Source organism: Alligator sinensis, unplaced genomic scaffold (genome assembly GCF_000455745.1).
Source record: "Alligator sinensis unplaced genomic scaffold, ASM45574v1 scaffold735_1, whole genome shotgun sequence".
Lineage (NCBI taxonomy): Eukaryota > Metazoa > Chordata > Crocodylia > Alligatoridae > Alligator > Alligator sinensis.
The window spans coordinates 1-12,122 of record NW_005842639.1 but is presented as its reverse complement, the minus strand read 5'-3'; the positions used below and the strand labels follow the sequence as shown (position 1 = coordinate 12,122).

The 12,122-nt window shown below is 47.0% G+C and overlaps 1 protein-coding gene across 1 annotated transcript; it reads left to right on the top strand.

Moving 5' to 3' along the window:
* Positions 1-906: 906 nt before the first annotated feature.
* Positions 907-9,254, top strand: CCT3 (chaperonin containing TCP1 subunit 3; the record flags this gene model as incomplete). The annotated part of the gene is made up of 13 exons (XM_006033481.3): positions 907-975; positions 1,909-1,959; positions 2,050-2,112; positions 3,514-3,610; positions 4,223-4,340; positions 4,799-4,985; positions 5,500-5,649; positions 5,922-6,054; positions 6,803-6,884; positions 7,098-7,278; positions 7,527-7,772; positions 8,486-8,617; positions 8,909-9,254. Coding segments are annotated over 13 exons (1,614 nt in total), but the record flags the coding sequence as incomplete, so codon positions are not given.
* Between the last annotated feature and the right edge of the window lie 2,868 nt (positions 9,255-12,122).

The following is a 12,122-nucleotide window of genomic DNA, read 5'->3' as shown; positions in this document are numbered from 1 at the left end:
GAATCCTCGTCTTTGTGCGACTCGGTCCTGCCCCCCCCCTCTTTCAGAGACTTTCTACTGGGGCCTCCTAAATTGGGATTTTCTCTTCCTCCCACTGCAAGCTCCTGTTCTCTCGCATACCTCTTGCTCTCTTCTCCCCTACCACCACCTCCGTCCCCCCTTCAGCCCCCCAAACTGGGCTCTTAATAAAGGAAAAGCGGTGTCAAATTTTATACGGGTGGGGAATGCTTCGGGGTGGACCGCAGCGGTAGCAGGTCGCCTGATATGGGGGTGACGAGTGTGGGGATTTGTTCACGGGTGGGTCCTTCATTTACACTGGACGTTTCTGAAGCGGTTTCATTCGTCGTGACAGTGAAGCATCCTTAAAACAGCCCCTTTCCAGAGTACCGCAAACCTGCTGTGCAGCCACTTATAGCAGGTCCTTGGGGATATTGAAGGTTCAATGCTTTTGACCCCTTTTCATGACAAGGCTGTAATCCGGACACCTCCTGTATCGCCCTATCTGGGAACGTGCTTTCTACTCAGGAGCGCATCTTTACTTATAGAAAGTTAGGGTTGGAAGGGACCTCAGGAGGTTACAGCTAATCCCAACCCCCTTCTGAAAGCAAGACAATTCCCAGCTACATCATCCCATACTTATATAGCCAAATAGGGCTTAGAAACCTTTAAAGGTGCTGTTTTTGTTAACGTTTTAAGGGAAACATGTGCTGGGGGGTTGAATCTCTGGTACTCCCTCCCCTACATTCACCCCTTTGCTTATCAGTCAAGCATGTCTAAGCACAATTGCATCCTTGACACATTGTTATTATTCAGTTCAATGTAGGTCTTCAGCTTCATATTGCTCAGAAGCGCACTGGCAGGATTAGATTTCAGTTATGTTCTTGCTGTTGATACTTTTCCTTGCTCCCTTTAGGTCAGAATATGAAACGCGAGTCTGGAAGGAAGGTCCAGACTGGAAATATCAATGCTGCTAAGGTACTATCTTACTTTTTCAGTTATACAAGTTATAAAAGGGCAAATGCAATGCAACAAATTGGGAAGGTCTTTAGCTGGTGCTTTGACTCAGTTCCTTGCTGATATTTCCTGACAGGTCTTCAGAGGAAACACTGATGAACGTTTCTTTGCTAGGCTAGATGTTTGCAGTGGGATGAAGTGCTCTTTTGGTGAAAGAAGGAAGCTTTAACCAAATACTATAAATGTTTCTGTCTTGATATCTCATTTGGCCAGTATTTTGCTAAATTCTGACTGAGAAGATGATGAGGTCTAGAAATTTGCAGGTGGTTTCTTAATTGCTAAATTGTATTTTTACAGCTGACACAATCCTGCTTTTTGCTGCACTGAAGCAACTGTCAAATCAGTGGATCACTTTCAGCAATTAGAAGGCTTGCGTTTTTTCATGGATGGCAAGGATTATCTAAATCTGTTTTGGCTTTTGGAACACTAAAGACATTATTAATGAAATCCTGATCACTGGAAGCAAGGGATTAAAGGAGTGAAAGCATAGAGTCAGACCAGGGATCATCTCATTTTAGAGCATGGAACAATCCTTGACATGCTGGTTTGAATGAGTTGATTTTCTTCAGTGCTGTTTATTTATCCCTCTTCACTACTGCATGTTAACTGCTAGTCACAGATCCATAGAAGTTTAGGGCTGGAAGGGGCCTTGTGAGATCATCAGGTCCAGCCCCCCTGCTCTAGGCAGGAAAGACTGCTGGGGTCAGCCCTAAACTTCTGCTATTGTGCTTTTGTAAAATGTATGAAATTCTCCCTAGGAGCATTATCACTTGATTTTTTTTTTTTCCTCTCTTCCCTTTATCATGATACTTCCTTTAAGAAAAGAAAAGAGAAGCAGAACATGTGCCAATTTATGAATAAATCCTGCATCATCTCACTTTCCTTTCATTTTAGACCATTGCTGACATCATCCGAACATGTTTGGGACCAAGAGCTATGATGAAGGTAAAAGCTTTTTCTGTTTGTGCTAGATGGCTCAGCAGCATTGTGTGCCTTAACAGGCAGTCTTACCACTACTTTTCCTCTCTGATGTAGATGCTTCTGGACCCAATGGGTGGAATTGTGATGACCAATGATGGCAATGCTATTCTTCGCGAAGTGAGTCTTCAGTTTTGATCACTTTTCCTTAATACCAAATAGTTATCACGTTACCCTGGCAATGCTGATGTTCTGGAATTTTCCAGAGTCCTGAAAAAAGAGGTCTCCCATCCCAGACAAAGCGCGGAAGACAAACTAGTTAAGATTTCCTATGGCTACTAATTTTCTTGAAAAGACTAGTTTTCAAGATTGCTTATAGCCTTTTGAAACAAGACTGGTTCCCAAATTAATTTGAACATATGCAGTTGGTATGACACAAATTCTATATGCGTACATACTTGTCACGGGGTTGTAAGTTACCCTTGTCACTGATACTTATTTGATTGTCTTCACTTAAGAAAATCTGATGCATATGTTAATATTTGAAATGCAGATCTCATTTCATTGTCTGTAACCACCATAAAACAAAGCAGGTAAATACAGAGCTTGTAATGATTGAGAAATATTTCTGTAGAAATCACTGGGCACTGATAATAAACAAATAAACTCAAATCATTATAACTGTACAGAGACCCAGTCTCATTGGCAGTGGAAGAAAAATATTGTAGCAACGAAGAACTGGGGGATTATTACAAATGGAGCTTCATAAAATGAAAATAAGACTGATCATTGTCAGATAGTGAATTGTAATTAAATTGAGGATAATAAAGCGTACATGTAGATCCTACCATTGCTTGGCTTGAGGAAGCGGGGGCTATCATTGGTAGAATTTTGCCTGGGATCATCATTTTAAATGGAGGTGAAATTTTTTGCCTGTGTGTGAACATTTTCTATTTGACAACGGGACATTATGTAGTGGCAACAGCAGTAGTTGCTGTACTAATGTGCTAGAAGTAAGGTCCCTGCCCTGGAATACTTACTATTTATATAAGTCCTACTAGGGTTGCAACTGAAGTCCTTATAGGTGACGCCCGTTCTCGTTTGAAAAAAAATATATTTGGTGGAGCAATTCAAACCTGCCCAAATTCTGCTGGGTGGCTTGAGATGAGTAGAATACCAGTCATTTATTCCCAGGTTAAGTAAGTAGGTTTTCATCCCCAGGTGATACATGTCCATAATGGTTTTGTGAGGCTGGCTTAACCTCTCCATTCATTGTGATTTTAACCCAGTGTACTGATATTGCCCTTCCCTGAACCATTTAGAGAGAAGAGACCACTCCTGTCTTGCCATACAAGCACTGTCTAAATCCCAGCATGAATATTCCCAGCAATTAAATAATGGCTGAGGGATGTAATGTGGTGAAAACAAGATCTGGTGTTCTGCCTTGTTAATTGGGTGGTGTGGAGACACACCACCCCTTGCTCAAAGATAATTTCAGTGTTTCCTTTATCTCTGAGTGAGAACAGGTATGCTGCTTTCTGAAGCATATGCTTAAACTTTTATTTTCCCCGTCATGTACAGATTCAGGTCCAGCATCCAGCAGCCAAATCCATGATCGAGATCAGCCGTACTCAAGATGAAGAGGTTGGAGACGGGACCACATCTGTAATCATCCTTGGTAAGGGCACTGATTGGAAGTCACATTCCATATTGTGAGGATGCAGCCAAAGTCTGTTGGGCGGGGGGCTTATTTAATGTTCATATTGATACATTCTCCTATCTGCAATTATATTAAATAAATGCTAATTTGGTTTAATAATGAGCCAGTGCTTTATGACCTGGGAATCATCTGTTTGTATGCAGCTTGGAAATTTCACACAGCCTGCAATGTGGACAGGCGACAAGGGCCAAAGTAGTTAGCTTTTGCACACCAGTTCTCTAACCTGACCCTGGGGCATTGGTATCTAAAAGGCTTCCCTCTCTCTTGTGGTGCAGCCAGGTTAAATGTCCTTCCCTCCTTTGCAGGCTGGGTTCTTGGCAGTCACCAGGAGAGGGCACACACCCATATTTGCTCCTTAGGTCCAGTGATGCTCACTGCATCCGTGATGACAGGTTTATGCTAGGGAAGACGTTAAACATGATGGCTTTAGGATCAAGAGTTACTTGAGTCTGCACCCAGGTTAAATTAGATGACCTGGCCCCTGCAGCATCTGCTTTTGACTAGATACAATTTCCTCTTGCTTTATAATGGCAACACTTCCTGCTTGCTTATCTCCTGGGTCTTGTTTAGCTGGAGAGATGCTGGCTGTCGCTGAGCACTTCCTAGTACAGCAGATGCACCCGACTGTGATCATCAGTGCTTATCGCAAGGCGTTGGATGATATGATCAGTATTCTCAAAAAAATAGGGTAAGCCACATCATTTGAAATGGGGCTGGAGGGGCAAGTGGGTTGTTTCTCACTGCGTTTTTATATGAAGATGAGACTCCAAGGGTCCATCCCGTCAAATGTAACTGCAGCTGGTCTGCAGGCAGGTTTCTATAGTGACACAATGCCTGAGCTCTGGAAATGTCAACCTACTTCTCTCATATGGGAGGCAGGCTATACAGAAAGAATATAGATATCAAAGGCTTGGTAATTGCCATGGTACATGGAACAGATGTTTGAAGGGAGGCACCTCTTGCATATTGCCTGTGGCAGACATAAAATAATGTGATTATTGCCAAGCACGTGCAATCTTTAACCATCTGCCATGGAGAGAACCCCCTGAAAATAATGTTTGCAGCGGCAGAAAGATTGGGTGATCTAATAGCTCTTTCCAGCCGCGTTGTGTATGATACCTATGTGCTGCTCTTCTTTTGTCCCAGCACTCCAGTTGATGTGAACAACAGAGAGATGATGCTGAAGATCATTAACAGTGCTGTAAACACCAAGGCGATAAGCCGTTGGTCTGACCTGGCCTGCAGCATTGCTCTAGAGGCTGTCAAGACTGTGGAGCTTGAGGAGAACGGCCGGAAGGAAATTGATATCAAGAAATATGCTAAAGTAGAAAAGGTAAATTGGATTTCAGGCCTTTCTCATGGGCATGCATGCTGACAGTGGCAAAGCCAACACTCCAGCTGCCTCTCATCTAGGGTCAGTGGTATAAATAAGGTTTTGAATGTTCCTAATTCAAAGTTGTTAGAACCTCAGTCCTTGGAACATTTTCCTTTGGATAATTCCTGTTTGCTAATGTGCAAAGGAACAGAGTGGGAAAGGGATTTGTTTCAAGGTCTTTAGCACCAAGGTTGGCTACATGGAAAAGAAAAGTAGTAATGGGAGAGAAAGTTTCACTGAAAGTAAGATTTTTATCACAAACAGAAGGGGATCGTCTAGTTTCTGCAACTTCCACTAGGAAGCAGCTCCCTTCCGTATTCCATATCTTCTAAAAAATAATGGAGACTAATTTCCAGTATTGTTCCCTTAGCATGGTCTTCAGCCAGAGTCTAGACTGGTTTTTGGTGCTCAAGAATACATGGTTATTTGTACAGACTAAATAGAGTTTTAAGCCTGTTTATGTATCTATCAGATTCCAGGGGGCTTCATTGAGGACTCTTGTGTCTTGCGTGGAATCATGATAAACAAAGACGTCACTCACCCACGCATGCGTCGCTATATCAAGAACCCCCGCATCGTTCTCCTGGACTGTTCACTGGAGTACAAGAAAGGAGAGAGCCAGGTAAGGCAGGTCTCATGTATTGTTGACTTCTGTTCTTTGTAACACTTGAGAAGGGAGCAGATGCCAATTCACTCACCATCACCATAAGTAATTGAAAGGTTATGTTACCAAGATTGACTTATCTGACCAAGCTGGTTTCCATTGTGTGCAGCTACTTTATCTCTCCTCTCTCCATCCATCCTGGGGGCAGCTGGGTAGGATTATTTCAATTTAAATGCAGTAAAATCTTGCCAGAAGTAGACTAAAACCTTTGAATCTCTCTGTTTTTGCAGACTGACATTGAGATTACCCGAGAGGAAGACTTTGCCCGCATCCTCCAGATGGAGGAGGAGTACATCCAGCAGATCTGTGAGGACTTGATCAGAGTCAAACCAGATATCATCATCACCGAGAAGGGAATCTCTGGTAATGTCAATATTTTTGTTAATGTTACAGGCAACGTCTAATGGCCAGAGGTTCGCTACAGAATCTCCTTTTAACACAACTGAAATGGATAATGGGCTTGGAATATCATCATATTCCTGTGCTCTTCTAGAACGTTGTCTATAGGGAAAAATAGGGTCTTGAATTTTTTTTTTTTTTTTTTTTTTTTACAGTGAGCTATAGGTTTTAGCCACAAAGGACCAAAATTGAGGGGGGAACTGCATCTCCAGCTTGGTCCAAATAACCATGTGCTTTCCTACTTTCCAAGGCTTGTAACCTGCTTGAATAATCACTAGCAGACTCCTACGCCCTTGCTTGCATACTCAAAAGCTTGTGCTTCGCTCTGTGATCTGCTGTTCCTGAGAACCTATCTGTCCTTTGGCTTTTCCGGTAGGACACAGATTCTGTCTGAACCAAAGTGATGGCTGATCACCTACAGTTCTGATAACTTCATTGTGAATCCTCAGCCTTTCTTGGGGTTTGCCCCATGGGTTGGCACTGATAGAAAAACAGAACAAGCGTCTAGCTAAATATAGGGGAAACATTATCATTGCTGCCTTCTCCAAGCTGCACTGAAATGTGTCTCCTTGCACATCATCCCACGTCCTTTCTTTCTGTGGCCGTTCGTGATTCTCTAGGGTGCTAGGGACCCTTGAGGTCTTTGCATCTGGCTGTTAGAACTTCATTGCCTTTGACTTCAGTTAGTAACGCTGTGCATGCTCGGTTTCAGACTTGGCCCAGCACTTTCTGATGAGAGCCAACATCACAGCCATCCGTAGGGTCAGGAAGACGGACAACAACCGAATCGCCAGGTGAGTACTCGCACTGAGGAGTAGCAAGTAATCCACTTGATTTCTCTGGGATCCACTTGTTCCCTTATAAGCCAAAATGTAACAACATTCGAGTCAAGCATGGCTTTAGCTGCCTCTTGTCCACGAGCTGTACAGACCCCGATGAGCTGGGGTACCTGTTCCCCAGCATCAGTGCTGCTGCAGCCCAAGAGATCTCTTCTTTCTGTCTGGCAGGGCCTGTGGTGCCCGCATTGTGAGCCGCACAGATGAGCTGCGTGATGAGGACGTGGGTACGGGGGCCAGGCTCTTTGAAGTGAAAAAAATAGGAGATGAGTACTTTGCCTTCATCACGGACTGCAAAGACCCCAAGGCCTGCACCATCATGTTGCGGGGAGCCAGCAAGGAGATCCTGGCTGTAAGTTGCTGCATGTTGTACCCCTGCTTGGTCTGGAAAGCTGATTCCCTGCAGAAATCGTGCTGTAGCAATTCTGGGTAACATCCGTGCCAATTAAGGCTGAGTCTACCCTTGTGGCTTCTATGGATGCCTGCATCACTTGGTCTCCAGGTCCTGCCAACATGAGGGACTGGATTCGTTAGCAAATCCCCCATCTGTGCCTCAGGCCAACCTGTACATCTGTTGTTTCCTTGCTTTCCCTGTTGCAGGAAGTAGAACGCAACCTCCAGGATGCCATGCAAGTGTGCCGCAATGTCCTGATTGACCCCCAGCTGGTGCCAGGAGGGGGTGCCACGGAGATGGCCGTGTCTTACGCTTTGACTGAGAAGTCCAAGGGCATGACAGGAGTGGAGCAGTGGCCCTACCGTGCGGTGGCCCAGGCCCTTGAAGTCATTCCCAGGACGCTGATCCAGAACTGCGGAGCCAGCACCATCCGCATCCTGACTTCACTCAGAGTAAGGCCACAGGACTTTTAGCAGGAAGCCCCTCTTCTTTACAGATCTGCTCAGCACTGGCTCTCTTTAACCCCTGTGAGGTGTCAGTTCAGTACAGATCCTATGAGTAGCTGTGGCAGCACCTCAAATCATGGGAAATGGTGTTTTAGGCTTGTAAGAGGCTTTTATGCCAACAGTTTGCCTTAAAACCCCTGACAAGCTGTTTTTGCATTGCTGTGCAACACCCAGAATCCAAACCTCATGGCTTTATGCCCATGCGGAACCTGGAAGGGAAACTATACCGCATCCACTTTGGCCATCTAAACCATGTGAAATCTTCAGAGGAAACAGCAGAGAATTAGAGATAAGTTTAGATGTAATCTGAGGTTTGATTTACCGAAGTGGGAGAGGATTCGTCTGGGATGGTTCAGATAGGGTTGATCCTGCCTTAGTCAGGGGGTTGGACTAGGTATGACCTCTGGAGGTCCCTTCCAGTCTGGCTTCTCTCTGATTTCTGTGAAAATAGTCTGTCAGACTGATTCTGCATAAAGCATTAGTATAGTTTGTACAGTCTTTATAGAGGGCTGTCCCTTGAAAGTCTGTTACACACTCTAGGCTTGCAAGGTTCCTTGCCATCTGCATGGAAGGTTGGAGGAATGAACGTTTTTTAAGATTCCTTTAGGAAAATGGTTTAGTTGAGATCTCTGAGACTGACTGCACCTTGCTTATTACAGGCAAAACACACTCAGGAAGGCAGTCAGACTTGGGGTGTGAACGGCGAGACTGGAGCCTTAGTGGACATGAAAGACCTGGGCATCTGTGAGCCTTTGGCTGTCAAGTTACAGACCTACAAAACGGCTGTAGAGGTAAAAGCAGGGCTGACAACTGGATGCTAGAGGAGGAAGGCTGCTGGGCATGTCCTCTCTGTAACTCAAGTGTAGTGGGGTTCCTCAGGCTGCTTATAGGCTGAGGTTGGTGGTTGTCCTGTGATGGTAAAGACGGGTATTTTGGTAATTCAGAGCACTGGCTGGGTCAAAGTGGGCTCAAAGTCCTCCTGCTCTGCTAGTGAATTAAAGATGGGGAAACCAAGGTCTGGGAGAGGGCAACAGGCCTAGGCAGCCCCTTCTCTGACTCTGGCATGGGACCTCTCTTCCTAGACCGCCATCCTTCTCCTCCGTATTGACGACATTGTTTCGGGGCACAAGAAGAAGGGGGCTGAGCAAAGCAAGCAGACGGCGGCTCCAGAGGCAGCTCAGGACTAGGAGGGATCCAGCCACCCTGGGGAAAAGCTACGCACCTCGGACTAAACCCAGTGTCGGCCTAGCAGCGCGGCTTTTCCTTGAGCTGGGCCCGAGCCCCAGTATTAGTTTGTCTGAAGTCTGGGGGGGAAGTGCCAGTGTCATGTACGACCCCCTGTCCCTGTTGGAGACACTGATGCTTATTTAAGTCCGTGCTGTAACATCTCCGTTGCTGTTTGCTTCAACAATAAAACCCATCACTTCAGCCGCTTGTCTCTGTCCTTAATATGCGTGGAGTGAAGCCATGAGGGGGGTGAAGGAGCAGCCTCTGTCAGCAGCACTGATTCCAGCCAGGTATGCAAAGAACTTTTGCCAAGACAGTGGGGTGTATCGTACAATCCTCCCGAGCTCTACAGATGACCATGACCTTAGAGAAGCTGCCTCAGTTTCTCCATTGATTGCCCCTTGTCTGAGGGCAAATCTGGGCCCATCCCATACTCCATGCCCCTCCAGGAGAAAGGCACGTGTGTGATTTACAAAAGTAGGGATTCTTGGGCCCTTTTGCCAACTGACAACGTATTCAGCTGCCAGCTCGTGCTGAACTTTGCTGTCCACACTACGCAGAGACATGAGGTGTGTGTCCTGCCATCCATGGATCTCGATATCAGGTTCGCTTCGTTTCAGGCAACCTGAATGGCTTTTTTAGCCACTGTCTCTACTGTGGCAGAGACACTCTGCCAGTGTATTTAAAGCAGATGTGGCCTTGCTCCAACCCCTCTCTGGTGATCTCCATGAGGGGCCAGACTACTCCAGACAGACGTCCCCCCAGCAGAAACCTAGGTCTCAGCCCCCAGCTCTATTCACCTGATCTGCATCTGAACCACTTCCGAATCCAGCCTGCAGCCCTCTGTGGGCGTCCTCCATCCTGACCTGACTTCCCTTCCACCCTCCCCTGCAGTTCTCCATACAGCTTGTGTTGCTTTCCCATCAATCCCCCTCCTTTTCCTTTCTTTTCCCTTCTCCACAGCCCCCTTTTCTTTCAACCTCCCTTAGCTGAATGTTGGAGTCTGGGCAGCTTTTTATGCTGTGCGTGTTTGCAGTGTGGTAGAGAAGAGGGACTTTATTAACTACATGTCCTTTGGGGCCCCAGTCTGCATGCAGGGGGTTGGAAGTTAAACAGTAGAGAGAGAGAGGAGTTTTCTCAGGGCCAAAACTTTCTTTTTTGAATGATAGCATTGCTGTAAAAGCAACATCCATGCCAGGAGTGTTGTTACGAGCATAGGATGACTGCGGACGATCCTGGCAGCATGCTTAGGCTCTGGGCAATGCTTTTTCCATGGCTTCCCCAGCTAAGTAAAACTAATTTCTTGCTGAATCCATGCTGCATTGCACCCCCTTGCAAATGAGATGGGCAGCTTTGTAATGTAGATTCCTAGTACAAGAAGCACTATTTCCCTGCGAGGGTGGGAACAAAGTATCCCGGAAAGAAGTATGGTCATATACCTGCATCCCTGGTACAGCCATGGGAGCTAGAATAATCCACAACTCATCTACTTAGAGGTTTTTAAGCACCAGATCGACAAAGCCCTGGCTGGAGTGATAGAGCTGGTGCTGGTCCTGCTTTGAGCAGGAGGTTTGTGATTTCCTAAGGTCCCTTCCAACCCTCATTTTCTATGACCTGCTATCAAACCTGTGCAAGCCTCGGTGTGCCTGCAGATATACTGGGATAAGGCTGCTTGCCTGTGCTTGCAGCATGGCAACAGAGAGCTCCCAGCGTGTCTAGCAGCAGAACTGGGCTTTCTCCTGGCGGGGTTGTGGGGACCTGCCCTGGACAATGCAGCTTATCAGCCTTAAATCATAGACTTGTCCCAGGATGAAGTTGCTTCCTTATTCCCAGTTCCGTATCCCCGGTTCCATTTTCAAAGCTAATCTATACCCAGTAAAAGCTTCTTACTAATGAATTGCACATCCTAAAGAGAGAGATTCATTAGCTGTGCATATTTTTAATGACACGCAAAATTTTTATTCAATATAGATTAGCTTTGCAAAAGGAACCAGGAGTTAAGAACTGGGAATGATGAACCAATTTCAGCCTTATCCTTCAGTCGGGGTGTCAGGGCCTGAGAATGGGCCTGGCAGGGCAGCAGGATGCCTGGGTTTGGTGCCCACTGCAAGAAGGGGGTTGGGGGTCAGACATAAGCTGTTCATTGCCCTCCTCTAGTTCTAGATGACTGGCCAGTGAAACATTTAGCGGCATGATGTTTTTCCTGTAATGGGGTTCTCTCAAGCTCACTGGAAGAGAAGGGCTCAGGGATACTGATATTCTACCCCAAGTGGCCCTCCCCCACTCCTTGCCACTGTGTACAGTTCCTGGGACTCTGCTGGAAGTGGCAGGGAGTCCCATGTGATGGAGCCAGGGGCTCTCTCCCCTTTGATCCCCCTGATGATCCCCTTGCTGCTGCCCCCATCCCTGTCTGCTGAGAGGCTTGTTAGCTAGAGGGTGGGATGTTGGGTGGGAAGCAGACCTGCATCACAGCAGGAACAGGACAGTGCTCCACAGAGCCCTGACCCCACACCCTGTGCAGGTGGAGCTGGAGCAGGGAGCACGCATGCGAGCAGAGAGGGCTGGCACCAGCTGGTGACCCGTGCTAGGGACTGCTTTTATGTGCTGGTCTGGGCGCTCCCCACTGTGGGTGACTGGGGCGGGGAGATCGCATCCCCTGGCCGTGAGCAAGGGCCCAGCCTGTGCCCCTCCCTGGCAATCAGGCCCCAGGGCTCGGTGCCCGGCCATCAAGAGGGCTTAGCTTTGCACTGGAGCGCAGCTCTGGCTGGTGGCCCAGGGAAATAACCCCCAGGCCTTGCCCAGCAGGCACCCAGGGCACTGGCGCAGCCAGGACATAGGAATGTGCATGCCCATAGAGAGGCAAGCTGTCTGATTTTGTCACCCCTGCCCCTGCAGAGCACGAGAGGCCCAGACCCCATCCCGCAGGGCCCATGGCATGGGGCTGAGCTGCAGGGGTCCCAGCTGGATCCGCTCAGCCGGCCAGCCTGGCTCAGGTGAGTGACGGCAACAGACACGGCCAGCTCTGCTAACAGCTTTAGTTACTATGTCTAAACCTAAAACTATTTACAG